Source organism: Homalodisca vitripennis, chromosome 2 (genome assembly GCF_021130785.1).
Source record: "Homalodisca vitripennis isolate AUS2020 chromosome 2, UT_GWSS_2.1, whole genome shotgun sequence".
In the NCBI taxonomy this organism is placed as follows: domain Eukaryota; kingdom Metazoa; phylum Arthropoda; class Insecta; order Hemiptera; family Cicadellidae; genus Homalodisca; species Homalodisca vitripennis.
This window is the reverse complement of record NC_060208.1, coordinates 44,010,785-44,038,752: the sequence shown is the minus strand read 5'-3', so window position 1 is coordinate 44,038,752 and position 27,968 is coordinate 44,010,785. Positions and strand designations below refer to the sequence as shown.

Genomic DNA, 27,968 nt, shown 5'->3' with positions numbered 1-27,968 from the left:
GCATAAATAACTGCTTCTAAGATGTACAGAGCTACTGCAGTCAGTAATTTTTCCTGTTTAAAGACATCTCTACAGGATTCCTGGGGTCCTAATCCTGTTAGTATACGGACTGCTTTTTTCTGTAGCACGAGTACCCTTTGCATGTTAATTTTGAAGGAGCTTCCCCATACATTTATCCCGTATTTGAGGTGGCTTTCAAACAGAGCAAAGAGCAAAGTAAGCACATCTTACAACTTCTGCACTGGCAATTTGTTTTAGTCTTCTTAGTACATATAATGCTGAGCCAAGTTTTCCACATAGTTGGTCAACCTGGTCGTTCCAGGAGAGTTTCATCTATGACTACTCCAAGGTAATTCACACTATCCACCCTTTCGGCCTCCGACAGTTCCAGTACTTTATCTTTTCTTCTTCCTAATACCAGTTGCTGGGTCTTGGTATGGTTTAGTACTAGTTCATTTGCTTGACAATACTCTATTACCAGATTTATTGCTATATAGGACTCTATTTCCAATTGTGATGGGTGTGTATTTTTTAGTAGGAGGACTGTATCATCAGCGTACATTAGCATAGAGCAGTAGTTTGTGATATATTCAGGGAAACCACTGACAAAGATGATATAGAGAATAGGGCCCAGTACTGATCCTTGTGGGACGACTCTGTCAAATGGCAATGCTTTGGAGACAGTTCTTTTTGTTACTCCATTATTTGAATTTTGTATTTCGACTGCCTGAGTTCTGCCTGTTAAGTAACTCCTGAACCAATCTGCTGAAGTTCCTCTGATCCCTTGGTCTTCTAGTTTTTTGAGGAGCAAGTCATGACTCAAACAATCAAAAGCCATAGTGAAGTCCTGGAATATTGCAGTTGTTGTATCTCCTACGTCTAAAGTTGACATTAGATATTCAGCAATGCTTGCCAGGGCTGCTGTTGTCGTAGATTTACCCTCAACAAAACCATGTTGATTGCTTGGTAGCAGGTTGTTTTTATTGAGATGGTCTAGAAGACGCAATATTACAATTTTCTCAATAATTTTGGATACTACTGGGAGCAAGGAGATTGGCCGATAGTTACTGTGTTGAGTTTGGTCTCCTTTTTTGAACTTTGGATAGACTTTTGCTGATTTTAATTTTGATGGAAAAATACCTTGTGCAAATGATTTATTGATTATATCTGTTAGTGAGCATATTAGTGGCTCAATGCAGGTTTTTATCAGTTTTGTAGAAATATCATCAAAGCCAGTTGCATTTTTCGATTTGATTTGCATTATGGTTGTTCTTACTTCATTTTGAGTTGTCGGCCAAAGATAACTTATGATGTATTCTTCATATATTGGTCGGCAGTGTGATATACTCAGAGCAACAATACTTTTGTGGGTCTCTAACCAAGGCTGCCACTGATGATGAAAACTTGGAAAAGCATGATTAAGTGTGAATTTTTGTAATGTCCCTGGAAATTTTACTAGGGATGGATCAATTCTTATACCTAAAAGCATGGCTCTTTTCATTAGATTCTGATACCAACAGAAGTGCATTAAATATGTTTGGAAAATCTCGATGTCACAAAATTACAACTAGTGATGTGTCGAAGCTAAATCTTCAAATTCAAAATATTCTTTATTCATTTGTATACATATGTTGTACAGAATAGTGTCAAATTATTATGTAAATATTATAAATACTTACATTATTGTGCCAATGAAAATATTGATATAAAAGTACGCCAATCACCCTTGATAACTAACTTAGACCTAATCAAGATTAACTAACATACACTTTTTCAGTAGATATTTTATAAATTTGTTGACCCAAATACTAACTATTTCTATGATTATAAAACTCTTCTAAAGAGTAGCAAAATATGGTGGTAAGAAATGTCTTTAGTTTTCTGATAAATATTGTCATATTCTGTTCATTGGTAATGTTTTGAGGTAAGTACTGCATAAATTTTAGTCCTGCAAAAGTTGTTTTTTTTTTACAGAGTTCCAAATTATGTCTATCACTAATAAAATGATGCCTTGTATTATATGTGTGACTTTGTGATATAGTGGGAATATTAATTTGTTTACAATATTTAACTGTTTCTAAAATATACCTATCAAATACCGTTAAAATTCCTAGTTCTCAGAAATGCATTTTTACTGACTCTTTACCAGCCAATAACATCGAATAACAAGAGAAGTTCAGTACATTCCAATTTGTTCAAGAAAGTAACCGGACTGCTGTAACTTTCTTACCAATGAGCTCACTGTGAGGTATCACCTGCCCTTTGACCAGTGATAGGAAGGCCTGTGCTCTCTCTCCCCCACCAGCTCAAAAAACTATGCGTTCAACCTTCTCCTCGTGCTGCCCTCACATCCTACATACATGGTCTCTGTCGAAGACACCCATCCTGTGAATGAGCTTTCTCAGATGATAGTGCCCCGTACAAGCCCTGTTATCCATCACTAAACACCTCGCTCCAGCTGTAATGCCTCTAGGGCAACCTCTCTGGAAGGAGAAAGCAAAACAAGCTTGTTCATCCTATGCTCCGGCATGGTGGCCCATCTACTTTGATGCTTGTCCTTTGTCCAGGAGTTTATTACCTGGCATGCAAATCTCCGGGATATCCCTGGAGGTCCCATGAACTTTGTTGATGACGGACGCCTCATTTGCCAATGCCTGCTGGTTTTATATGAATGGAGCTTGGTGGTAAAATGATGATTGATAATTTTTATTTTGTATTTTGTGTAGTTGTACATAAAAAAAATTATGACAAGTGTTAAAAAACCACATAAGTGTTAAAACTGTATTAAAGTTGTTTATATATATATATATATATATGGTTTGAAAATGGACTAGATAATTGGAAATTTTTTAGTGGGAAAAAACCGCAAATGTTAAAAAAAGTTTTGAGTGGTCACCCTGTGGAAGATAAATGAGCCTTGCAGTTATTAGAAACATAAGAAACTCAAATTACATTAGTTTGTCAGGACTAAAATTACATTAGTTTATTTGAATGATAAAATGTAAGAGCAATTTAGAGACAGACTCTTTGAAATGCTTTTACAAGGTTTACTATAGTAGTATTAATAATTCCTATTAACATTTCATGAATTATGTGTTACATATTTTATTAGTATTATTTAAAAAAAGCTTATATCAAATTTCAAATATAAATACCAAATGATTATTGTCACAAATTTGAATTTGTGTTACAGAAAACTATGTACGGAGCCAATGTGATAATATTTGAAGGCATTCTTTCATTTTACAATAGTGAAGTTCTAAAGGTAAGTTTATGGAATTTGTATATTCTGTCTAAGTGTAAGAAGTAAATACTAGTAACAAACTCAATAGTTTTGGTCTAACTGGTTAAAAATTACAATGTATCAAAATTCAGAATTAGTACAATATTATTAGCTTTATTTCAATCAACACAATAGAGAAATTAACACTAGCCTACAAAATACTGTCAACGCAAAAGTTATGACATTTTCAATCGGATAAAAATAAGAAATACAAGGTGTCCAAAAGTCCCGGGACAGTTAAATATTTTTGAAATTAATTAAGATAGAGATACAAAACGTGGTAAATCACAACAACTAATTAAACAGATATCCAATAACCCACTACTTTTTCAGGGATACGGCCCACAAGGAGTTAGAAGAAAATTTTAAATGTAAGCATAGTTCGGTATGCATACCAAATTAAAGATCTTTATTAGTAGAGTACAATGCTGCAAATCTGACCCCAAATGGATAACCGAGCCAGAAATGGCAGCCATTCAAAGATGGCTGGAAATTACAATTATTAGGCAAATGTAAACAAGGTCGTGGTAGTTTGATTAATTTATTCACAGGCAAAACAAAGCAATTGATGATTACTGAATCACATTACAATGGTATAATCTAGTCCTGTGAGTACCTTAGCATTTCGAATTTTGAGGGTATGGAAAGTGCATCCCTAATTTTAACGTTCTGTGTTTTTATAATATTTTTGTAGTACAAGGTTATTACCGTATTAGTTTTATAAAAGTAATGTAATGATTGAGTTGTGTCCAAGTGAAAAACGTTTTCAGTGTAATAGAAAGTGAGTGACAATATTGACATTATTTATATTTGTAGCCTTTCATTTACAATTGAGTAGGTCTTATGAAAACATTTCTGACAGCCAGAGGTAGGCATAACTATATCTACTGTTATAGCTAAAAAAGACCACAATCAGGAAATAGTGGTCACACTAGGCCTAAATATCTCAGACTACTGAGTAGCAGTGTATTAGCCACAGATGAGGAGTTGGAAGAAGAGTCAATCCTAGAGGATATTTATGAATCTCATGTTTAGAATAATCCCACTAAAGAAGAACATCAACCATCTAAATGGGAAGAAGTGGATCCTGATTACGACTTTCCTCTTGGCTCTTATACTTACAGGGAACTCACAAGGCCTAATCATATGACAAATCCCCTGTCTGTTTATTCTATACAAACTTATTGTTTACAAGCTTGTTTAGAGAAACTAACAGGTATGCTGACCAGTGTATTTTAAAAGGTACATACACAGATCATTCCACAATAAACGAATACCTACCTGTCACTGTCGATTAAATGAAGACATTCATTGTTACAATTAATTTTGAACATGGTTATTATACGATTGCCAGCAATTTTCAGCTACTGGTCAACATGTCCCTCTACAAACCTAACTTTGTTCAGTCTTTAGCAGACTACTTATACAATGTTGAGACTTATTTCACTGGAACTGTATGGTCTAATTGGAAAGGTCTGCCAAAACACTTCAGCAAGACAAGATTTGCAGAAGGTGTCACCAATTTGTGAAGAAAGGGCAGTTTTTACTTGTGGTCACCAAGACAAGAAATCTCAAAGAAAAAAACAGGTTTTGCTATTGTCAACTTCTTCAAAGGCAACAACTTCTGAAATGCCCAGAAAGAAGAGAAATCAACAAGAACCACAATTGATTTGAACGTCAGATGTTATATAATTAACACATGAAAGGGTTTGATACATCAGATATGATGTACACCTACCTTGATAAAAAGAAAGCTCTGAAATATTGGAAGAAGGTTACCTTGAACATTATGGATAGAATGCTTCTCAACTCCTACATATTGTGTGTTGAGCATAAAAAATTAAATAATGAAAAAGCAATGAACCATCTAAAATACATTCAAACCATTATTTAGGAGATTGAAAATGAATGGATTCGAATAAAAAATCAATGTCTCTACCTGAATAAAAAATCTTGTTTCTCAACCTACAATGTTTCATATGGTAAATGTTTTATAACTATTTACTTGACTGAAAAAAAATATGATTAAATGTTTTGTTTTTACGAAGAACATTTATTTAATAAACAGATATTGCATTTTCTGTCTTATTTTTGTGTGTGTTGATTTAATTAAGCATTTATTTTTTAACTTTGTGTTTGTTTATTATTAGTCTATTTTACATAACTTTCTTCAGAATTAAATTCTCTAACAGTTTTGGTTAAGAAGTTTGTGTGTTTCTGACCCATTTAATGAAGTTAATCTACTTCAATTCTAAACAAAGCATGTTTTTGGAGACCGAATTTTGCATGTTTTGTCTGATATCTCGGAAATGGGTGGTCTAACAGGTCTGGAACGTATTTTATTCAATTTTTCAATACATAGAATTGAATAAATTTAACTATTTTTGCACTGTAAAATCATCAGTTTTGCTTTATTTCCGTCCTTTCCTAGAAAATTGGGCGAAATCTTTTGCAAGCCTTCTTTTGTCCAAAAGTGTTTCTGGACATGTTTATTATTTACATTATTATGTACATTATTTTGATGAGAGGAAACCACCTGTCAGGTTTGTCGGATTACTCGTGGAACACTCTATACAAGGTGTTTCACGAGAGGTACTTCAGGATATGAAAGTAGACATAAAAAAAACAAGCAAAAATGTTTAAATGAACATTTGCCCTATCTTGGTTTGTTTGGTGTCTGCTCATATGTGTTTGTGCTCATATCATATGAAACTTGGCAGTTATGTTAAGCTAATTGAAGGGAAAATTAAAAAACTAAATACCTATTATCATTTTCCATGTCAAAATGGCGGCATTAACAGTTTTCAAACTTTGATATCCCAAATCTGTTAATCCCACGTAAAAATTGCAGGAATAACTATTTATTGCAAATTTAATGACAATACTAACAATACCAAGTTTGTTGAAATCGGTTATGAAATAAAATAATGACATAAATTTTAAGTGGTGAGTGTTTATGCTTTCTTAAATGTAGAGAGTATGTTTTTAAGTACAAGTCCTAATAGCCACTTAACCAAATACCGTATCTGATAACAAGTTTCAAATAAAAAAAAAAATTCTTTTGAGAGTATATATATAAAAGTATAAATCGTAGGTATTGTACAAGTTCCTAAAATGTATTCTAGATTTTGGGTGGACAGAATGAGGCAATCCTGTATATGTTTTCATGATACCTGACATCCACGCTTGTCGGCAGATGCTGGACATGAAGATATTTGTGGACACGGATGCTGATGTGCGGCTGGCGCGCAGGCTGAAGCGGGACATCTGTGAGCGTGGGCGTGACCTAGATGGTGTTCTCAAGCAGTATTGCACTATGGTGAAGCCGGCGTTCTACCACTACATTGCACCATCCATGGTACATGCAGACATCATAGTGCCGCGTGGAGGAGACAACACTGTGGCTATAGAACTGATTGTACACCACGTACACACGCAACTGTCCCTGGTTAGTGTAACAGTGCATACTGGTTCTTGATAGATTTCATGTTGCATTTTCTAGTTTTAGTGAATCATTAGAGATTTTTCTAATGAGTGCAATTGATTTCAAAGAATTAGTCACTAACTCAAACATAATGCTTTCAAAATACGCTTGTTTTGGAAGAAGGAAATAAGGCACAGAATTGTAACAAAAGACTTATTGAGTTGAATTGTAACTTAGGAAAATGCATTAATATTTCTCTACATTACATATTGGGTTTTAGATATATTGAAAACTCTAAAGCGCTTCTACTTTTATTATTCTTACTATTGCTGTTATTAACACTTATTATTGTTATTACCACTTCTTGCTGTCAAACTATAAATAATTTAGCTATGTTAAAAATCGCATATAACTATCATTGTCAATTAATGTTTTATAACAGGCTCTTATACCAGAGGAGGTCTCTGAACATATCACCTGGCAGAACCGTAAGCTTCGTTTTTCCAAAGTGAAGGTTGAGATCAGGAGAAAGGGCTTTTCGTGCTTTGGTCCAAAATTGTTCAATAATCCCCTTGCAAATTAGAATCGTAGTTTCGTTCGAGAACTTTAAACATAAATTCAGAGATATTCTCACAAGAAATTAAACGTTTTAAGCATAATGTAATTTATAATTTGTTTTTTCTCATAGTAATAAAAATTTCTTAACCTTTTACATTTAGTTTGATTTTATCTGTATGCATTTATTTGTAATTTACTGGACAGCAGTTGATTTGAAAAGCAATAAAAACTTTTAAATACACTGTATAAATAAAGGCACATTTATTTATTTAATAGTTATAAAATGATAACAACAAAATAATAAATTACTGATCATTTATATGCTTTGATTGCATAAACAGTGTCATTAAAATACATATAAAATGCTACATTTATATGTATGGGAATAATTTATTTACTTGTTTGTAAACTACAAACTAAATGTTGTTTAACCCTTTGACCGCCGTGAGCCACTATAGTGGCTCGCTGTATGCGGTACCTTGAGCGCCGCGGGCCACTATAGTGGCTCGCTGTATGCAGTACCTTGAGCGCCGCGGGCCACTATAGTGGCTCGCCGTATGCGGTACCTTGAGCGCCGCGGGCCACTATAGTGGCTCTGTGAACTTTACGTCTTTGTCCTTATAGTTTAACATAATATATATAAAATATATTTAAATATATTTATATCAACTTTGAATTGTATTGCTCTGCTTCATTTCAACTATAAAATATTGATATTTACTTGTTTCTATAGTAACAAGTGTATCTTCATCCTACAGCGGAATTTTTGAAATTTTTTGAATTTTACTTAAATTACATTATTTTATGCAATTTCTGTGGAATATATTTGAAACTTTTAGTATATGCTCAAAACAATACGTACTTTTAGGTTAAAAAACGTTATTTGAGCCCAAGTTACTTATTCAGTGTGTTTTTGGACCTCAAACTCAAGATTTTTTATTTTTTATTTTTTTAATTACGACAGGCATACATACTACTAAACAAATGTAAAAAAAATAATAAAACTGTAATTTATTACATCAACTGAAAGTACATCTCTTCCCCTCAAAAACAAAACCAAAACTAAAAGGCTAGCTCAAAATTTACTAAAGTTATGTAATTTAATATGTGACCATGCAAAAACGGGTGATTTTGCCGTGGCGGTATTGGATCCGTGCGGTGCTCAAACGTCTGGCGGTCTAGCGAACGACAGCGTGCGGGAGCGGCGGCGCACAAAGGGTTAATTAGATTTAAAATAAATTAGTTATTCCATATTTGTTATTTATGATAATTTTTTTTCCCATGCACTTGTATGTTCCTATTTCTAACCTGTTCAAAGATACTAATTAAGTATTTTTACAACATAATAATTTAATGGTTGTTTAGAAATAAATTATAACAAATCCAAAACAAGAATTTAGGAATTATTTAAAAATATTATAACTAACGGTTACTGTGGTTTGGAAGATACTTGTTTTACTTACCAATGTAGATTTTTGACATTTTGGATATCTTTTTTTAACTGCAACCAAAACCAATGCAAAGTCATTCACAACTAATTGTGTAACATATTCAAGTTTATCATATCACAGATAAGTCTATTCCTAAGAACTGTAAGGTTGTCACAGCATGGAAGAACTTATTACATTTTCTTATGGATCTTTACACTTTAATCTATGGACCAAGACAACGTTACTGTTTTACTTATAAACAATCAGTTATGGCTAAATTTATTTGAATGTTGTTATATAAGATTGTACTGGCACTTTTACAAGCAGTGGATCCCGCCTGTTTTAAAAATAACTCCTCTGACCTTACTGTGAAGGCATGACATGTTGGTTATAAAAAGTTGTGATGTTGTGAGTGTTGTAATTTTTTCTTATCAACATTATGTAATTTGCACTATTTGTAAATGTTGCCTTGACAATATTTTGCTATTTATATTGTTTTATAGCAGCACTTACTAATTATAATATTCATATGTTGTAAAAAAACTGTACAAGTATCTTATAGGTTATATTTTGAAAATTGAAACAATGAAATGGTATATTTTAATTAATACATATTATGAATTATTATTGATTATATTGTTCATTTGTTTTGCTTATACATATATTGATTGATTTATTGCTATTGATTGTCAATAATATTAAGTTGAGTTGTGTATGATAATAATAGAAATGTGTTTTAATTTGATTACAACTAACAGTAGTTTGTTTAAATGTCATGTGATGATTTTTATTATACTTGTATTAAGACTTTTATAATTGTAAAAGTGTAGCTTTTGATAATTGCATAGCAAAGAAAGACATAGTGTTCTATGTATAATAATTATGTTTTCATTGTGCTATAATTATGATGATTTTGAAGTGCATATAAAAACATTACACTTATTCCACTTTTCTTCCTCAGATCCATGGGGAATGTACAATATTTGCCTAGTTCAACATTGAAATAAAACATCATTACTTTTGTATTTTAAATTTCAACTTAACTTATTAATAGCAAGTTTTTTTGTTCTAAAATTATTCAAACTAAATGTATGTGTATAAGATTCAAATTTAGACAGCCACGATAAGTTAAACTTCATATTCTTCATAATTTAAAAATATACTGAATACTAGATACACTAGGCTGATGCTTTGATGAGATTGCACTAGTCATCTGTTGAGTGATTATACCTTAGATGCCTAGTTCAGTGAACGATTTCATTTTCATTTTTATGAGTGTCAAGTAATAGCCTAGCTCTTCATCGGCTTAGGAGTAGGTGTACTTCCTGGAAGATTCTCATTGTCTGGTGGCTTTTGCTCTCTTTTTAACACTTGCCCATTGTAACATATTTTAGTAACAGTTGATACCCAACAGTTCTAATGTTGAGGACTATATTGAAGTTTGTGCGTTTTGGGATTCTTTTTATTTCTATGACTTAAAAACTCCTCTATTAAAATTATTCTCTTAATACAGTTAACACTTTGGTTCTTTAGATTTGTTTGCATCTTATTGTTGTAGTTGAGTGTTCAGTTATTGTTGATATCTTTTTGATTAATTTCTTTACATTAATTTGTTCTATTCCTGAAGTCTGGTGATAGGATAGTGGATTTTATCAACATTCAATAACTGCAGTTGATATGATATACCTTTGGTGTGGATTAATATTATTGTCTTTGAAACTCTTAAGTTATTATCTATCTTTTGGAATAGTTTGAAATTATGTGTATCTGTTGTTTTTCCAGAAGTTTTGTAATTTATAATTTAAGAATAGATATAAAGAAAGTCTTGCACATTGATCCAAAATGAAATGGATCTTCTGTGGCATCAAAAAATGAGACAACCATAAAGTTTGGTGTAGCAGTATTGGACGTAGCAGGGAATTTCTCAAATTGACAACTATGTTATAATTTTAATGTTTGTGAATACACACTCATTCTATGGAAACTGTTGTTTTAGAGAGGGTTCAAGGTGAGAGAGGAGTTGGCACACTGTAATACTGGCCAGCCTCTGCCCAGCTCTATCTTCCTGCTGCCCGACACTCCACAGATCAAGGGCTTGCACACGTTCATCCGCAACAAGGACACTTCGCGTGATGAGTTCATCTTCTACAGCAAGAGACTGATCCGGCTAGTCATCGAATATGCTCTGTCCTTGCTGCCATTCAAGGTGATTTGGTCAATATTGGTCAAACGAATGTTAAAACATTTCAAGTGCTTATGTGGTCGCATTTTAGTAAAATGAGGAGACTGTAATATATATTACTAAAAAATTGAAAAGAAAATTAAATCTCTACCTATTGTTTGAAGAAGCTGATTCTTCTCATGTAGCACTCACTAGATTTGCTAGCAGTACAACAATATAAATTAAAATGAATAAATTTTTTATATTAGAAATCTCTGAAGATAAATTAGTTTCCTGAGTCATAGTGTAAAATTTACAAATGAATTTGATAGGATGTTGCATAATTTTTAATATTTGGCTTTGCCATTAACCATTATCACGTAGAATGTTAAATTCACAACAAATTGTATCATGTCTGTAGTCAATTCCGTATCACTTCAAATTAGCTAATATTAAACGGTACTTTGGGATTATACCGACCACACCAGTATGAAGAACACAAAAATAGAAATTTATAGAAACAAACATGATAGAACGAAAAAAAAAACAACTCTTCAATTACAAAATTACAAACTTACAAGCATTTCCAGGTATTGTGATCGGTATTGTTGTCGCTGTTATCTTATCTTTCTCGAGAATCCTGATTACGGCAGGCCGCGCGGCATCACGTGATTTGCACGGTACATCATTGCCTTTCCATTACAATTCAATTTATATTTCTGATTAGCCCCTCTAGAATTTGATATTTTACTGATAGGTACTATCTCGAGGGATGTTTTTCTTTCGTCGACATCAGCGCGGGGCAGCACCGAAGGTGCTGTCGAAGCCCGCGCTGATGGCCGGAGGCACTCGCATTTTGGGTGGCGGAATGTGATCAAGAATAAAAACAAGTTTTGAGTGTTTTTTTAATAAAAAGTTTAGTTTGGTAAATGTTTGTTTTTGTTGAATTTTTGTGTTTGGAGAAATGTAGAGGTAAAACACGGAAGTACAACAAAGCGATGCACCAGCTGAACGGGCGGCGAGACTCTGCAATCACGTTATCTACTAGACGCTCGACTTTGACCTCTGTCTGAGGATGGGGAGGTGTTTGCGATAAGACAATTCCTGTTTTATATTGACGAAATATTGTTCTACGCTAATCTAGTAATCAGTAGAAACGAAATGTGAAATAACGATTCATGTCTGGGTGTGGTCGGTATAATCCCAAAGTACCTATTAAACTGTTTTCATTTTACATTATTTGTATCAAGCTGGAGATGTCTGCATTCATCGCTGCAGTTTACTGTGTTGTGTGACTTATATGATGTAGCATGCACTATACAAGTTGACAGACACAGTATTCTATATGATATAGCATGCACTACAACAGATACAGTGTGCTATATGATATAACCTGATGCATTATGCAGTTGACAGATACAGTTTTATTTGCAGGAGATGACGGTAGAGACGCCCCAGAATGTGCTGTACCAGGGAAAGCGTTGTGCCAGTGACAAGATCTGTGGAGTCAGCATCTTGAGAGCCGGAGAGACAATGGAGCAGGCTGTCCGGGATGTATGCAAGGACATTCGTATCGGCAAGATACTGATACAGACTAACCAGCAAACTGGAGAGCCAGAGGTAATTCAGTTTCATTGAGTTTATTTGTCATAAAAAGTTACAATCATTAGTGGATTGCTCTTGCAACATGTAACACGTCATATAGATATTTAAAAATCAAGGTCATACACACTAAAATAAGCACAAAGCTGAACATACCTTTCAATTGAATCTAGCAATTTTACTAGTCACAATCATTATTATTATTTTAAGCCATCAGCCTAAAATTAACATGTAAATAATTATAGATAAAATTTAAGATTGTTTATTTACAATTATAAGTGAATTGATTCCACTTCCCTGTTAAAATAATTTAAGTTTAAAATCATCCACTTTATCTAAAACTTTGGTTAATAATATATTTTCAACCTGTCTACAGAATCTTTAAAAACAGTTCTCAACCTTTAGGTTGTTAGGTAACCATAAACGCAATCCCATGTAATAAGGAAATTTTTGGAATGAGTTAATCTATGAATTCGGAAATTATACTGCATTTCTTTTCTCGTGTTTAAAGTAATTTATTTTGGCCTTGGCAAAAAAGATAGGATATTTTAAACAAATTTTGTAATTTCGAGAATAAAAAGTGATGCAACTGTTAGAATTTTATATTTGATTAAATATGCTGTACTTGATGTCCTGTAGTTTAATTTAAACGAAAAAACGATTATCTTGTTCTGTGGTATACATATAGAATTGATTTTATTTGTATTTCTCCAAAAAATTATGCTGTATTTAATTATAGATAAAAGTTGTCTTGTTACAATAATAGTGTTGTTGAAGTAAGTCTTGACATTCAATGTTGCTTTTTAATGCTGTTAAGTAGGAAGTAGTCAAGATCAAGAACTGATGTGGCTCTCAATAAGACCAAATTGAGGACTGTCCAGAAAGTAAGAGACGTTTTGGCATGGTGTGGCAAAGGGCAGGACTAGCGCCGCAATCTTGTCGTCAGAGTGTTCCTACATACAGCATGCAAAAAGCCGTGGTAGAGTGTGCATCATGCCTATCGTACTTTGTATGCATTGGAGTGTTGAAAAGAGCGCTGCAATTGAAAATCCTGCTAGTTGTGAAGTGCTATCTGTAGTAAGGTTTTTGGTGGTGAAAAATCACAAACTAATTGAAATTTATCACCAGATTTATGATGTGTATGGATAAAGAATAATGAGTTTAAGTTGAGTGAGGCATTGGTGCATAAATTTAAAAAATGGACAAACCCGTGTTCACGATGAGCATCGTAGTGGCAAGCCGTCTTGTAAGTGATGAATCGGTGACAAACATCAACAAAATAGTACATGAACATCATCTTTTTCACAAATGTGGAACTCTCAGAACATTTCCCCAAAAATTTCGTTGTAGTTGTTGATTTTTTCAATTTGCAGTGCTCATTTTAACACTTTACTGTATCAAGCATCTAGGAACACTCTGACACCAAGATGGTGGTGGTAGTCCCACCCATTGTGACATTATGTCAAAACGTATGTTACTTCTGGACAGCCTTTGTATTGAACATGAAATCATCTTTGAAATAATAAAGCTAAGAACATTCTTTTTTACTTTTTCAATTCAGTACTTTAAAAATAAACATAATATTTGTTGTTGTTTTAGTTTTAAATATTCAGTCTTTAAAGTAATAAATCATGTTTATTTAATATTAACATCACTTAAAAAATGCATTTAGACTATAAAAGGGGTTTTCAATACCATCTTATAAAATGGGATTTGTAAGCAAAGCACAGTGATATAGCTATACTACCTGTGACTGCCGAAGGACATCAAGGACTACAAGGTGATCCTGATGGACGCTACTATGGCAACAGGAGCAGCAACCATGATGGCTTATCAGAGTTTTGCTGGACCATGAGGTGCCTGAGGAGAATATGTGATATGCAAGCTATGAACTGTGATGTTGTAGCTGTACTATCTGAGACTTTCGAAGGACATCAAGGACTACAAGGTGATCCTGATGGACGCTACTGTGGCAACAGGAGCAGCAGCCATGATGGCTATCAGAGTTTTGCTGGACCATGAGGTGCCTGGAGGAGAATATGTGATATGTAAGCTATGAAATGTGTTGTTATAGCTGTACTATCTGAGACTGCCGAAGGACATCAAGGACTACAAGGTGATCCTGATGGATGCTACTGTGGCAACAGGAGCAGCAGCCATGATGGCTATCAGAGTTTTGCTGGACCATGAGGTGCCTGGAGGAGAATATGTGATATGTAAGCTATGAAATGTGTTGTTATAGCTGTACTATCTGAGACTGCCGAAGGACATCAAGGACTACAAGGTGATCCTGATGGACGCTACTGTGGCAACAGGAGCAGCAGCCATGATGGCTATCAGAGTTTTGCTGGACCATGAGGTGCCTGGAGGAGAATATGTGATATGTAAGCTATGAAATGTGTTGTTATAGCTATACTATCTGAGACTGCCGAAGGACATCAAGGACTACAAGGTGATCCTGATGGATGCTACTGTGGCAACAGGAGCAGCAGCCATGATGGCTATCAGAGTTTTGCTGGACCATGAGGTGCCTGAGGAGAACATTCTTATTGTCTCTCTCTTAATGGCTGAATCAGGTCAGTTAGTAGTTTATAGTTTTACAGATTAAAATATGGAAAATGATTTATGAGGTGTGAGGCAACGTTCCATGGCGAATTTCGTGAGCAGCTATCGTACAACATTCACAACATGGTAAACCGCATTGTTATGGTGAAGTTTCCAATTCTTCACAATGGCTCTCGCACGTGTATTATGTGATTTCGCAGTACTTGCACAAATTTCACAGACACTGAATGGATGAGGTTAGTGATGCTACACTCGCCTTCAAAACGTTTGAGGAGACACTCAGATTTTAATTGGTAGTGCTCAGAAAGTGATTAAAAAATTAACCCTTCACACACCACTAATAAATATATTAACTATAAGGCCAAGACAATGAAACATTTTTTTCTTTTAGTTCAAAGCTAATTTTTATTTTAACTAAATTATGAATGGTAAAAGCAAAAGTAAGTATCAAACAGGGCATTTTACTTAAAATTGGCATATTTATTGATAAAAATAAAAAAGAACTATTTACAAAACTGTTTATTTCAAATAAATTAAAATTTCATTGTAAAATGTAACTAAACTGAAAGGTTTAAATACATTATAAGATCAAACAAGATAAATATTTCAGAAGAATAATGACGATATACGTAGTTGACGCGCACTGGTGACAACCGAGAAAGTAGTAATACACGTCACGAGTGTGTTTGGTTATGGGTCTGTGGGAGACACAAAACTGATGAGCAGGTGGTCGAAGTTAGACAATGGGCGCTCCCTCTCCCTGCTGCAGAGTGACGGTCGTTTATAAATACTTCCTTGGCAACCGCGATAAGCACAGAGTGTGAACCAGGCATTGTGAACCAAAAAAACTTTCCAAGAAACATATTCTATAATATTGGATATAACTGTATTTGGCAGTTTGGTCAAAGTCTACGGCATGGGAAGGGTTTAAATTTTGTGCATATCATGTACATTGTGTTCAAGAACTGAAAGAGCCGGATTGAGAAAAGCGCCTACTGTACTGTAGATGATTTCAGATATTGATCAATACTAATATAATGTGTTTTCTTCATTGATGAGGCTTGATTTCATTTCAGTAGCTGTCAGTATGTCAATAGCCAAAACACAAGAATTTGGTCAACCAAAAATCCTCATGTCTTCCACAAAACTCCCTTGCAGTGTCAGAAAATTGGAGTGTGGTGTACCATATCACGTCTTCGAATAGTGGGCCCTAATTTTTACGAAGATACTGTAGACAGTGTTGTGTATCAAAACATCAGTATACAGTTTATTTCGCTGCTTGAAAATTATGAACGTGATTGTTGGTTGCAGCAGGACAATGCCACATGTCACACATCTAATGATAAAATGCAATTCTTAAGTGAGTTTTTTGACAAGCGTGTTTATTTTAAAATATTATGGCTCCCAAAATCCCCTGATTTAATGTCTCCAGATTTTTTCCTGTTGGGTTACCTTAAAATCAACATCACTGTAAACGTGCTGAAAAAATGTCATCAAACATGATAAAACGAGTTTACGCATGCATTCATTACTGAACAAGTTCGCCATTTTGAGCATTTGTTGTAAAAATTTAAGTAATTTGTGTATACTAATAATAATTACAATTTGTAAAATAAATTTTGGTTCACTTGATTACTTTTTTCTTTTTACTACACAATTACCTTTTGATGTGTGTGATCACTCTGTAACTGGATTAAAATGTAGATACCGGAACATTTAGTCTAGTAGCAAAACGATAATAGTAGTGGGATACAATGAACATTTGGGTCATGGTACAGCACAAACAAAGGATGCAACCCGATGCGGCATGAACCAACACAGAACTGCAGAGCGTGAACAAAGGACTGGTTATGATATGGAGGTTGAGGAAAATTTATAAATCTAAGCTTGAGGGATTGACACAAAAGGTGAAGCTTACATCTAAATTCATGTACATTTAAATTAACTCTTGTATTTCTATTTAACTCATTCATTAGTGGATACTTTTTTTATAATAAATTTATAAAGTTTGAATATTTTAAACTAGGAAATGAAGACACTGTCGTTACAAATTTTCTTTTACATTTTATATAAAATAATAATTTAGTAAAATGAGGGATTCAATATTCTAAATGGATTAAACAAAAGCAGTTTTACATTGAAGTAAATGAATCTGCATAAAATAGAGTTAACATACAGTAGTTAAAAATCAAATTAAATCCTAACACAGACTTACTAAGAAATGTTTCCATCATGCCTAAAATTAAAAATCAAGGTTTCTTCCAAGTATTCAATCATTGCAGCCACATTATGAGCTGGCTATACTGGTGGCCGTCTTAATTTAACTTCCCTTAAGAACAACATTAAACTTAAACAAATTTTACATCCTAATTTTTGATTGTAGAACTATGGTAGGTATCATTTAAAGGTATAATTAATACACATCTGTGTGTCTGATCGATCTAAGCTTGAATTTTGGTACTGTCTTGAGTGATGTTTTTCTTTACTTTGTTGGAAGTGCCGGTGGCTCCAAAGGTACCACAAAAGCCTACACTTCTGGCCAGGGACATTTCTGATTGGTACTTTCACCCATCCTCAGATCATGTAAGAAGATTTGGTATGGTTAAAAATTAAAATGGTTGATAGTGGGCAACTTTTATAAAAGGGGGCTCATGGTACCCGTCTCAGGATGGGCAGTCTGGGAGTAAAATGTATATGATATAGTTACTATTAGCCATACGAACACACTCATGAAATTTGAAGAAAAAATTGGATCATGGAAAATGGGCTTACCTGGGGGTACCGTTAGTTGTATTTAAATGGATGGACGAATGGTAGTGGCTGAGTGAACCCTTAAAATAATTCACGATTTAATCTTATGGCTATTATATTAAAAAATAACAAATAATGTTATCAAAATTCACATTAAAAAGTTGATAGTAAATGAAATATTAATGAGATACAACCTGTCCAGTCTGATCCTTCCTCTCACATGGTAACTCCCCAGTCGAGCACTTCCATTGACTGTGTATGCATAAATTTAAAAAATTACAGATTAAAAACATCATAGAAATATCATGTTGACATCCTGTGTAAGAAATTTAATACAAGCCTTTACATCTTAAAACGAATGAAAGCCATCAGCAACACTGCAACAACAAAATCAACGTGCTTTGCCCTATTTGAAACGCAAATATGATATGGTATAGCTGTCTGGAGAGGAAAATCTCAAGGGAACCTACAAAGAATTCTGCGTCTTCAGAAGTAAGCGATGAGGATCCTAAATTTCCTGGGACCAAGAGACACCTGCAGAGAATGAATGTACAATGTTTCAATTTTATGATTACCAGTCTCAGGCTTAATAACATTATGTGCTTAACAATAGCACATAATGTTCATATATACAATATAAATAATGAACATTATTTATTATTCCTTCACAGATATGTAACAACTACCTTAATTGTTGCAGGAGTACACACCATCGCCTACGCCTTTCCTCAGGTGAAAATTGTGACATCAGCCGTGGATCCTGATATCAACGAGAAGTTCTATGTTATCCCTGGTATCGGAAACTTTGGTGATCGCTACTTTGGGACTGAGCCCTCAGGAGAGGTTTGAGCGTAATCCTAGGCTAGCGGTAGTTAGATGCTTCTGAGTTGAAACATACCAGTTACCGTCACCAGTACCTGTTCTGCTCAGTGAATCTCATTCGTGCTTCAATTATTCAGTGAAATAAAGGCGTTTCATGTAGTCCAAAGGGAAAAAGTCACTGAGAAAAATCATGTACTTGAATACAAGTTAAATCCAAAATTCAAGTGTATTGTTGATCCTAATGAGAAGTTAGAGTACTTTTTCAACAATGGCTGATATTTTAGAGCAAGCGTTGGAGTAGCCAAATACTTTTTGCTGTAATTAAAAGGGTTTCATAATAATTAAAATTATAACCCGTTAGTTAAAAGGAGACAAAATAAAACTATACTAAGAAAAATTAAATTCAGAATTAATAGTTAAATTTTCCCCTACAACTATACTTTCCTGGTTGAATCAACATGTTGTTTAAGATTGAAAATTTACTTGCAAATAAAAGGTGTACATTGTTATAGTAGTGTTAACTAGTTTTAAAGAATTATACTTATTTTTATTTCTAGGTTTCTGCGCCTTGAAGTTGGACATATTTAATTATCTTTAAAAAATAACTGTATATTTGTTTTAATTATTTTATCAAACATAATGTACAATTTTATAACTTCTAAACTCAGACCAATTAAAAACACAATGTAAAAATATAAAAGCTTTATTGTGTTAAATTAAATCAACTTAAAAGATTTTTATTTTTTAAATATTTTTCAGGCATTGTGTTGGTTACCTCAATTCTTTTATAATATTACAACAAATGTTATGTACTGGATCAGTTTAGTATTGGTATTATTTTAAGCAACAGGTCTATTAAAAAACAATCTTTCAATGCATTGGAACCTAAAATTTAAATGCACATAGTCATTATGTAACTTTTAAATTTTACAGGTTTATTTTTTGGTCATATTAACAATTTAATGATTTGTATGTTTTATTGTTTTAGATTAATTCTAGATCACAAAGAAAAATATTTTCCTTCAATTTTTATATAATTTAAAAATGGTATATAAATCTGTTAAAAATAGATATTATATTATATAAAATATAAAAAAACGGTATAAATACTCAATGTTTGATGCTTTATATTTACTTACTGTATTGATGTATTGAATGTCACATCAAGTTTACGAAAAACTATATTCTGATTTTAAAGCCTATAAACAAATTGATCATACAAAGTAAGTTACCTATATTTGTATAGATAATAATTCATTAATTTTAGTTTCTACATTAAAATAAAAGGATACTATGTTGTTTTTCCCTTATTATTAAGTATATATTAAAATTTCAAAGAAAGTAATAAATTCAATGAATAATCCAAAATATCATTATAATTTTACTAATATTGTGTATGTGTTTGGTGAAAACTAAAATCATATTAATTGTTTGTATTCTAATGTTTTGGCCGTAAGTAGAAAAAAAAGAAATTTTAGCTCATACCTAATTATTTAACAGATATTTTCCCTTGTATGGAACTAGGAATTTGTTTAAAATATTTACAGTTTATTAGTAAATCAGACTTATTTGAGAAGTTTAAATGTTGTAATGTTGGTAATGTTAATTATTGTATGCCTGTAACAAAATAGCTTTAGATTATTATCTGATAACCATTTTTTCCTCAGACTATAGCATATCAGGTCCTGTAATGAATAAAGACATCGTCTTGCTAGAAATATACTATTTTGAAGACAAGTATTTTTTAAGAAATGTCTGGTTTTATAATTATTTAAATTTTATACAACAGAAAACTAGTTTTTGTAGCATAAATCTTGAAGAGTTATTATGTTTTTTTAATCAATATACAGTGCATTAACCTTACGTATAGTTTCTTTATTCTTATCAGTATATAAAAAAACTAATGTTCTAAATTTTATGATAGCTACATATAATGTTTGTATATTTGAAGCAAAGGCAGATTATGAAGTACTGTACTGCATTGATTTTTTCAGTACTGTATCCTATTTAACATTCTCATTTATGTAATAAATTCCAAAAAATAGCCATGAAACACTAAACATTAAAGATACTTGACTTTATTTAAATTCTATAAAGTTTCTTGCCAATGATTTTTAAACAAACATTCACGAGTCATATTATGTTAGCACTTGACAGTTTTCCTTAAGTATTTAAAAACAATAATGTAAGAGGTACTATTTGGTTGATACGTAGTATTTTTGTGTGGTCATTCATAATGAATTTATAATCAATAAATACTATAAATCATAGTATTTAGGGCAGTTGCCCAATTAGTCAATAAGACTTAGTATTTTTATTCCTTAACCACATTAGTGATATTAGCTTGTGTTGTGGTGGTATTTATTTAATGTTTTAAGTGCTTTTTATTTATTTATCATCTTTTTCTATTCTTTATTCAACAACGTGTGAATCTATCAGAATTTGTTTGGAATTCAATTTATTACAGATTATAGTATACAATCCATTTATTTTATCTTTTTGGTAAAAATTGTAGACATTCCCTGTGGTTTACAAATATCAGCCTTTTTCCATTCTTAATAACTATCATGTCATTAAATGTTATTTACTAAACAATTCTTTGGAATGTGTTACTAAAAAAATGTTTTACACTTAACACTTAAAAACCTCTAACTCTTTGGTTAATGAGAGTTTTTTGCATTTAATATCACTAAAAAAGTTTTTAGTGAAATATATGTTGATTAAGAGATTTAACTACCTTTTGAACCTTATAAATAATTGATTAAATTGAAATAAATTTGTTTAAAATCTCTGCCACACTTATTTATTATTATTACATCTGGATATCTGCTGTTCCATATAACATGCATGTACAATATTAAAAAATGCAATTGTTTCTAAAATTGTTTAATTACTCTATTGTTAGTTGTTATCTATACTAAGTACTTATTTAAATGATAACTTAAAATGATTGTATTGTAATAATTTATTAAATAATATTATAACTATAAAAGTTTTGTTGAAAATCCTCAAGAAAGCATGTATTTAGTTCTTGGAATGAAAACACTTATTTATTTTAAAAATGCAGTATTTCTATTTTGTAGTTCAGAAACCAAAGATAACTAACTACTTATTTATGAATTGGCCAGTGTTAAGGATATTTCGCTAAGTCACAATGTTTCAGTATTATACAGTTATGCTGTAATTATAGTAACATTTATTATGATGTATTTATTTGTGTATGTTTAAGTTTATTGTATACGGCATAATATTATTTCAATTTGTTTGTTATAAAATGAATTAATTAATTGTCATCATTTCGTTTTTATCAGTGTTTTTTTTGTGCATATCTGTTGACACACAATGAACTTAACATAATGAAATTAATGTATGAGTATTCATAGACCCTAGCCTTTCATAAGGTTCATTATATCAATAATTATTAATTGAAAATGTAGTTTTCTCTAAAATATTATAAAGAGCTGGTTAGTTTTTAGCATATGCAATGTATTTCAGTTTTAAGAACTACTTTTATATATTAAAGTTTATACTGCACTGCTACAGGATCAATATTTATAAATAATTTACAATATATAACTTACACATATTTAAACTGCCTGAGGCCCAATGGCCTTGGATAATCGAACCGCTGTACTTATTAGTTTGTGCTTTGAGTTATAAAATTTGTTTTGGTGTATAATTTTACCATTAATTTTTTTACATTTTTATACTTAATATGATAAGGTTTTTGTACATTTGCAAGTACTTAACAATTTTACACATTTTCAGGATCTATTTTATTAACTAAGAAACTGAAATACAAGATAGATATTGAATTGCAAGGGACTATTTGTGGTTGAAATTTGAAAATTCATTTTTGTTCATATAATTTTTTCTGGTGCAAACGAAAGAAAGTTAGATTTCATGAGCAGCTGTCATCAAAGATTATCAAACAAAAGACTTATCATTAGTAAGGAGATTAATTAGTACAAAAGTGATACCTTGTAAAATTTAACAATTCCACCATCTTCAAATCTTTAAAGATATAATAGTTGAAAGCATAGAATGATGTTTCTAAAAATGTGAAATTGGTGTTTTTTACCATCAGAAATTATGTTTGAAAATTTATTTACTTATAATTATTCACTGCGAACAAATGCACTAAAATTTCATATATATGTTGTTGTATACCTATCATTATTTTAGAGCTACTACCTTGAAACTTTACAAGATATCAAAAACATGTAAGAACAATATTGTAGTAAATGGCATAAGCATTCTAAAACACATGTTTTGCCGTATGGTGATTAATAACTGAGATATAACATTCCTTTTTCAAACTTCAATGGTCACCATCATACAACCTTAAGAGATATCAAAAATGTACAAGAGTAGAAGTTGTTTAGTATTAAATGTGTAATTTGGATCTATGTTGAAAAACAGTTAAGATTGCAAATTTTCAATCGCTGCCATCTTGAACATTTTATTTTATTGGTGGAGACACTAACAAACTCATTCAAGGTATTTTCAAATATCCCTGTACTAAGTTTTATTTGATCCTGTTAAACTTTATAGCAGTTTTGGCTCTTAAGCTCATATTATACTGCATGAACACTTTCATATATACACACACAGGTTTTGATTTATGGGACATGATCACTGAAAATGCCAAAAATCTCCCCAAAATTCCATTAAAAGAGTGACTATAATATAGGCCGACGTGAATTCTGCCTACAAAGATTTTTAACTGGGTTGAAAATCTTTTTCTTAACAGTTAGGTATATGATTCTTTTGGTAAAGTTGTGCCATAATTTAAGGAATTTTGAATGACAAATTATTTATCTATATTAAAGTTGACCAGTAAACCCAGAAGATTATACAGAAATGTTAATTATTTTTTTGTTTACAAAAGGAATTTCCTTACTCTCAAACCCATAGGAAATTGTTAGAGGTTGGATGCTGGTAATATCCTGCAAAATATATTTATATTCAAGCTAACAGTGATGTCTGTGTTAATAATTTCGTCATTCATTGTAGACTTCACACATAATATTTTTACTTTTACAAAACTAGCATTTTATTTTGTATGTGTTAGATCAAATTGATTGCCTTAATTATGGCAAATCTATGAGTCACTTGTTTGCTGCAACTGAGTAATCTGCGATATAATCAAATGGTTTTAAAACCTATTAATAATACTAATTTAAGTGCTTTATACAATTATTTCTTTAGTGTATTGTTTGAATTAAAAGCCAAAGATGAATTTCTTTATTTAATAGTCAATAAATAATACCAGTCTGTGGTAATTAAGAAGTTAATTTTTGTTACTATATACATGTGTACAATAGTTTGTTTAATTTATAATTATATTAGATATTTTAGACTTACAGGCTATTTGTTGTAACCATACAATTTTCTTTTAAGTGACGGATATAGTACATGTTAATTATTCACATATACTATTGCTTGTAAAAATTTTGTGTGATGTGATTGTGTTAATAGTAAATTGTGAGAACTACAACAAACAGCCCAGGCTACTTGTTGATTCCAACCAACATAAGGTCATCCCTTGTTTTCATTGTTGGTGCTACATTGATTAAGTTAATTTATATTTATTACGTAGCATTTTTCTGGTCATACTGATGTATCCATTGCGGGCAATGAATATTTTCAATGTGTTTGAGTCTCTTAAGTACCTTTTGTTCTCTGTTCTTTAGTGTTATTAATTTGCTCATTTTGCTATTCATTGTAACTGTACATAAATTTTAACCCTCCAACTGCTGGTCATTTTTCATAAAACACTAGGCTGTTCCATGGTTACAGCAGGCATTAAAGAATTTGTTTTAATATGGTCTCTATACAGGGTCATCCAAAAGTCACTGGCCACCCCTATACATTGTCTATAATTTACAAGAACAATATCAATTAATCATGCAGAGTAATGTGTATGACCAGAGGAAAGCTATGAGTAATAATTGTGATGTATTAATATATTTGTACACAAACTTATGGAAAGATTTTCTAGCTCTGACACTATTTATTTCTTCAAAGACGATGCTTAAAAATTATTTATAGATAATCAAATAAATTATATTTTAATTTGCTTTATAAAATTGGATCTCATTTTAAAAACGTCAACCTAAGAACTGTGATTTCCACTTGTAGAATATACTATTCTTAACTTTGTTCCTAATTTGTACTAGAATGTTAGTAATGACATTGATTATCTATTAAACTTACTGTTGGAATGTATGAAGTTTAAAATTGGTTGTAAGTTAAATCAAGTCAATTACATGTCCTTATCTTGCTTTTTTTCTGTTATGTGAGTGTAATTTAATTGGTCTCGTGCACTGGTATCCAAGTGGTTGTGTAAATTAATGGCATGTGTAAAAAACTTTGAGCATATAGAAGAGTTCTGTGTGTAACTAGGCTATGTCTACCTATGATAAATAAATCTGTTTATACTTGTCTAATCTTGTTTCTTCATTATTTAAAAAAAAATTCCATATCACTTTCTATATTCCGTCCTGCTCCAATTCCCCACAAATTTTATGCGTTATAAAGCATAAATGCTTCGATTGAGTTTAGTTTTGAGACTGATTATATGCTGATGCGAACAGAGTGTTGAGTTGAGAGTTAAGCCCAAGAATTTTGGATTTTTCATTAGTTGTTTCAGTTTTTCTTTCAAGCCAAAAAAAGGTTGTAACTGTTTTATTAATATTTAGTACCAATTCATCAGCAGTAATAATACTTTTGTGTACTAGAGCTCTGCTATATTGTCATCGAAGGGGCATGGTTTGACCCTCCTGAGTAGTATAATATTTGTATGTACTAGAGCCCTGCTATATTGTCATTGAAATGGCATGGTTTGACCCTCCTGAGTAGTATAATACTTGTATGTACAGACCGTAGCACCGTGCTTGGCGCATAGGGAGGGAAGCGAGCGAGAGACTCAGACTTCTCCCCCTACATTTCCCCTCCCGTGCCGTCGCGGTAAGACGTACAGTCCACTCTGTTCTGTGCCCGTTCCAAACTCCTTATAGTCAAGCTTACGCATGAATTCTGACAACAGCAATAATTTAATATAATTTGACGTTTAATGTTTTTTATTCCACATACTATTAGATACGGGTTTTTACAGCCATAATTCTAGAAATAGTTCCAATTACATAAAAGGGTTTTTTTTAGCCTACTGGTTTTCATTAGCAAACCCTTATAATGTTTTAAAGTTTTAACCATGTATTTTACAGCACATTCTTACTAATTAAATGCGATATTCAAAAACAATAAAACATCAAACAAAAACTTATAAAAGTGTAAATTAAGCATTTTACTTAATCGCTTACATTCACAGTTATTTATGTGATACAATACAATAATAAAATCATACCATGTAATTTAATCGCCCAGCTCTTCGATTCCGGACAGATTTCCGTCTGCGGCATTGCTGTCCTCAGATTCCAGGAAGTCGTCTTCTTCACTTGAATCCTCACCAAGATTGATAACGAAAGATTCAATAACATTTTCAATTGGTCCTTGATTCCCTGTAAATTCTAATTCCTTTTGCTTTACATGTTCACATATTTTTTTCCATGTATCAACCATTATAGACTCAAACTTATCATTTACCAATTTTATGACTTCATCCATTTTAAAACGTACACTGTGAGCACCAACCCAATTTTTTACTTCAGCCCAGATAAGTTTGATGGCATTTAGTTCTGGGTGATAAGGAGGTAATCTAAGGACTACATGTCCTTTTTCACCTAAAAGCTCATCAATAACATATCTTTTGTAGGCTGGTTTGTTAGCTTTTATAATCTCATAAAGTTCTACCTTTAACATAGTGTGTGAATATGGAATATTTTTTTCAAGTAACCATGCTTGCATATCACATTTCCTTGAATTTGAAGTAGGACTTTTTATCAATTTCCACGTTGTGATAGGAAGCGTTGTCAACTTTCACGATTCATATTATCATGGTAGTCTCCTTTTTTGTGATTTGCCTGCCACATAACTAAGCAGTCTTTTTATAAAACCCATCTCACCCCCGGCATGTAAAAATATCAGGCGGTTTCCTTTGCTTAACGGGACAGCTAAACCCGTTGTGGAATCATCCGACCAGCCTTTTTTGGAGACGTGTGTTGAATCAATATATGATTCATCTGTATAAATAATTGCACGTTCCTCAGCTCTGTATTGAGAAATCTTTTTCAAAAACACAAATCTTTTGTAGGAAATATCTTGAGTCTCCATTAATATCTTTTTGTTTGTTTTGGTTGTCCTCCACTTGTAGCCCATTCGTCGCAAGATGCGGCTTACACTGCTTTTGGATCCTATAAAATTCATGTCTGATCGCATTTTTTCTTGTATACTTTTTAGAGTAGGAAGTTGTTTTTCAGTGAGGTAAAAATTATCCACAATACGCCTGACAACGCCCAAATTAAAGTCGTCTAACCCCGTCACTCTTTTAGGTAAGATTCTTTTTTGATTTGGCGTTTCGAAAGATGTGTCAGATAGTTTTTTCCTCTTGCTTTTAATCCTTGTCACTGTCCTTTCTGAAACTCCAGTGGCAGCACTTACTCCCGCATTAACTTTCTTAATGTCAATAAAAAACCGGTCAGCATCGGCTTCGGCTTTCATAAATTTTGCTACATTAGATACTATTTCTCGAGTTTGGCTCTTTTTAACCTTATTCACTAATTTTGAACTAAATAGTTCGTTGCCTTGATCAGCCATCACTAATTGCTAAAATAATACAACGTACTGTCGCACATAAACAAAACAATCACAATTGTCAGACACTACTAAACAGAACACCGCAGCAGAAGACAGACTGAACGAAACGAATGCGACCTGTGACTGTACTGCACCACGTGGCCGGGCGAAGAGGGGGATAGGCTTCTCTGCGCATGCGTCAGCCGCACGCCATTCACCAAGCGGCTATCTGTACTAGAGCCCTGCTATATTGTCATTGAGGGGGCATGGTCTGTTCATTGAAGGGGCATGGTTTGATCCTCCTGAGTAGTATAATACTTGTATGTACTAGAGCCCTGCTATATTGTCATTGAGGGGGTATGGTCTGTTCATTGAAGGGGCATGGTTTGATCCTCCTGAGTAGTATAATGCTTGTATGTACTAGAGCCCTGCTATATTGTCATTGAGGGGGCATGGTCTGTTCGTTGAAGGGGCATGGTTTGATCCTCCTGAGTAGTATAATACTTGTATGTACTAGAGCCCTGCTATATTGTCATTGAGGGAGCATGGTCTGTTCATTGAAGGGGCATGGTTTGATCCTCCTGAGTAGTATAATACTTGTATGTACTAGAGCCCTGCTATATTGTCATTGAGGGGGCATGGTCTGTTCATTGAAGGGGCATGGTTTGATCCTCC

At 32.6% G+C, this 27,968-nt stretch overlaps 1 protein-coding gene across 5 annotated transcripts in view; it reads left to right on the top strand.

Annotated features, from left to right (window-relative positions):
- Nucleotides 1-27,968, top strand: part of LOC124353867 (uridine-cytidine kinase-like 1) — a 53,808-nt gene that overhangs the window by 22,645 nt on the left and 3,195 nt on the right. For 3 of the 5 annotated variants that reach the window (XM_046803900.1, XM_046803898.1, XM_046803901.1), the window contains 6 exons: nt 3,194-3,265; nt 6,480-6,731; nt 10,692-10,901; nt 12,291-12,476; nt 14,869-15,034; nt 18,475-18,617. In XM_046803900.1, coding sequence (XP_046659856.1) covers nt 3,194-3,265; nt 6,480-6,731; nt 10,692-10,901; nt 12,291-12,476; nt 14,869-15,034; nt 18,475-18,617 — 1,029 coding nt within the window. Of the gene's footprint in view, nt 1-3,193; nt 3,266-6,479; nt 6,732-10,691; nt 10,902-12,290; nt 12,477-14,532; nt 14,650-14,868; nt 15,035-18,474; nt 19,600-27,968 lie in introns of those variants that run through there. The other 2 variants (XM_046803899.1, XM_046803902.1) reach the window with 2 other exon arrangements.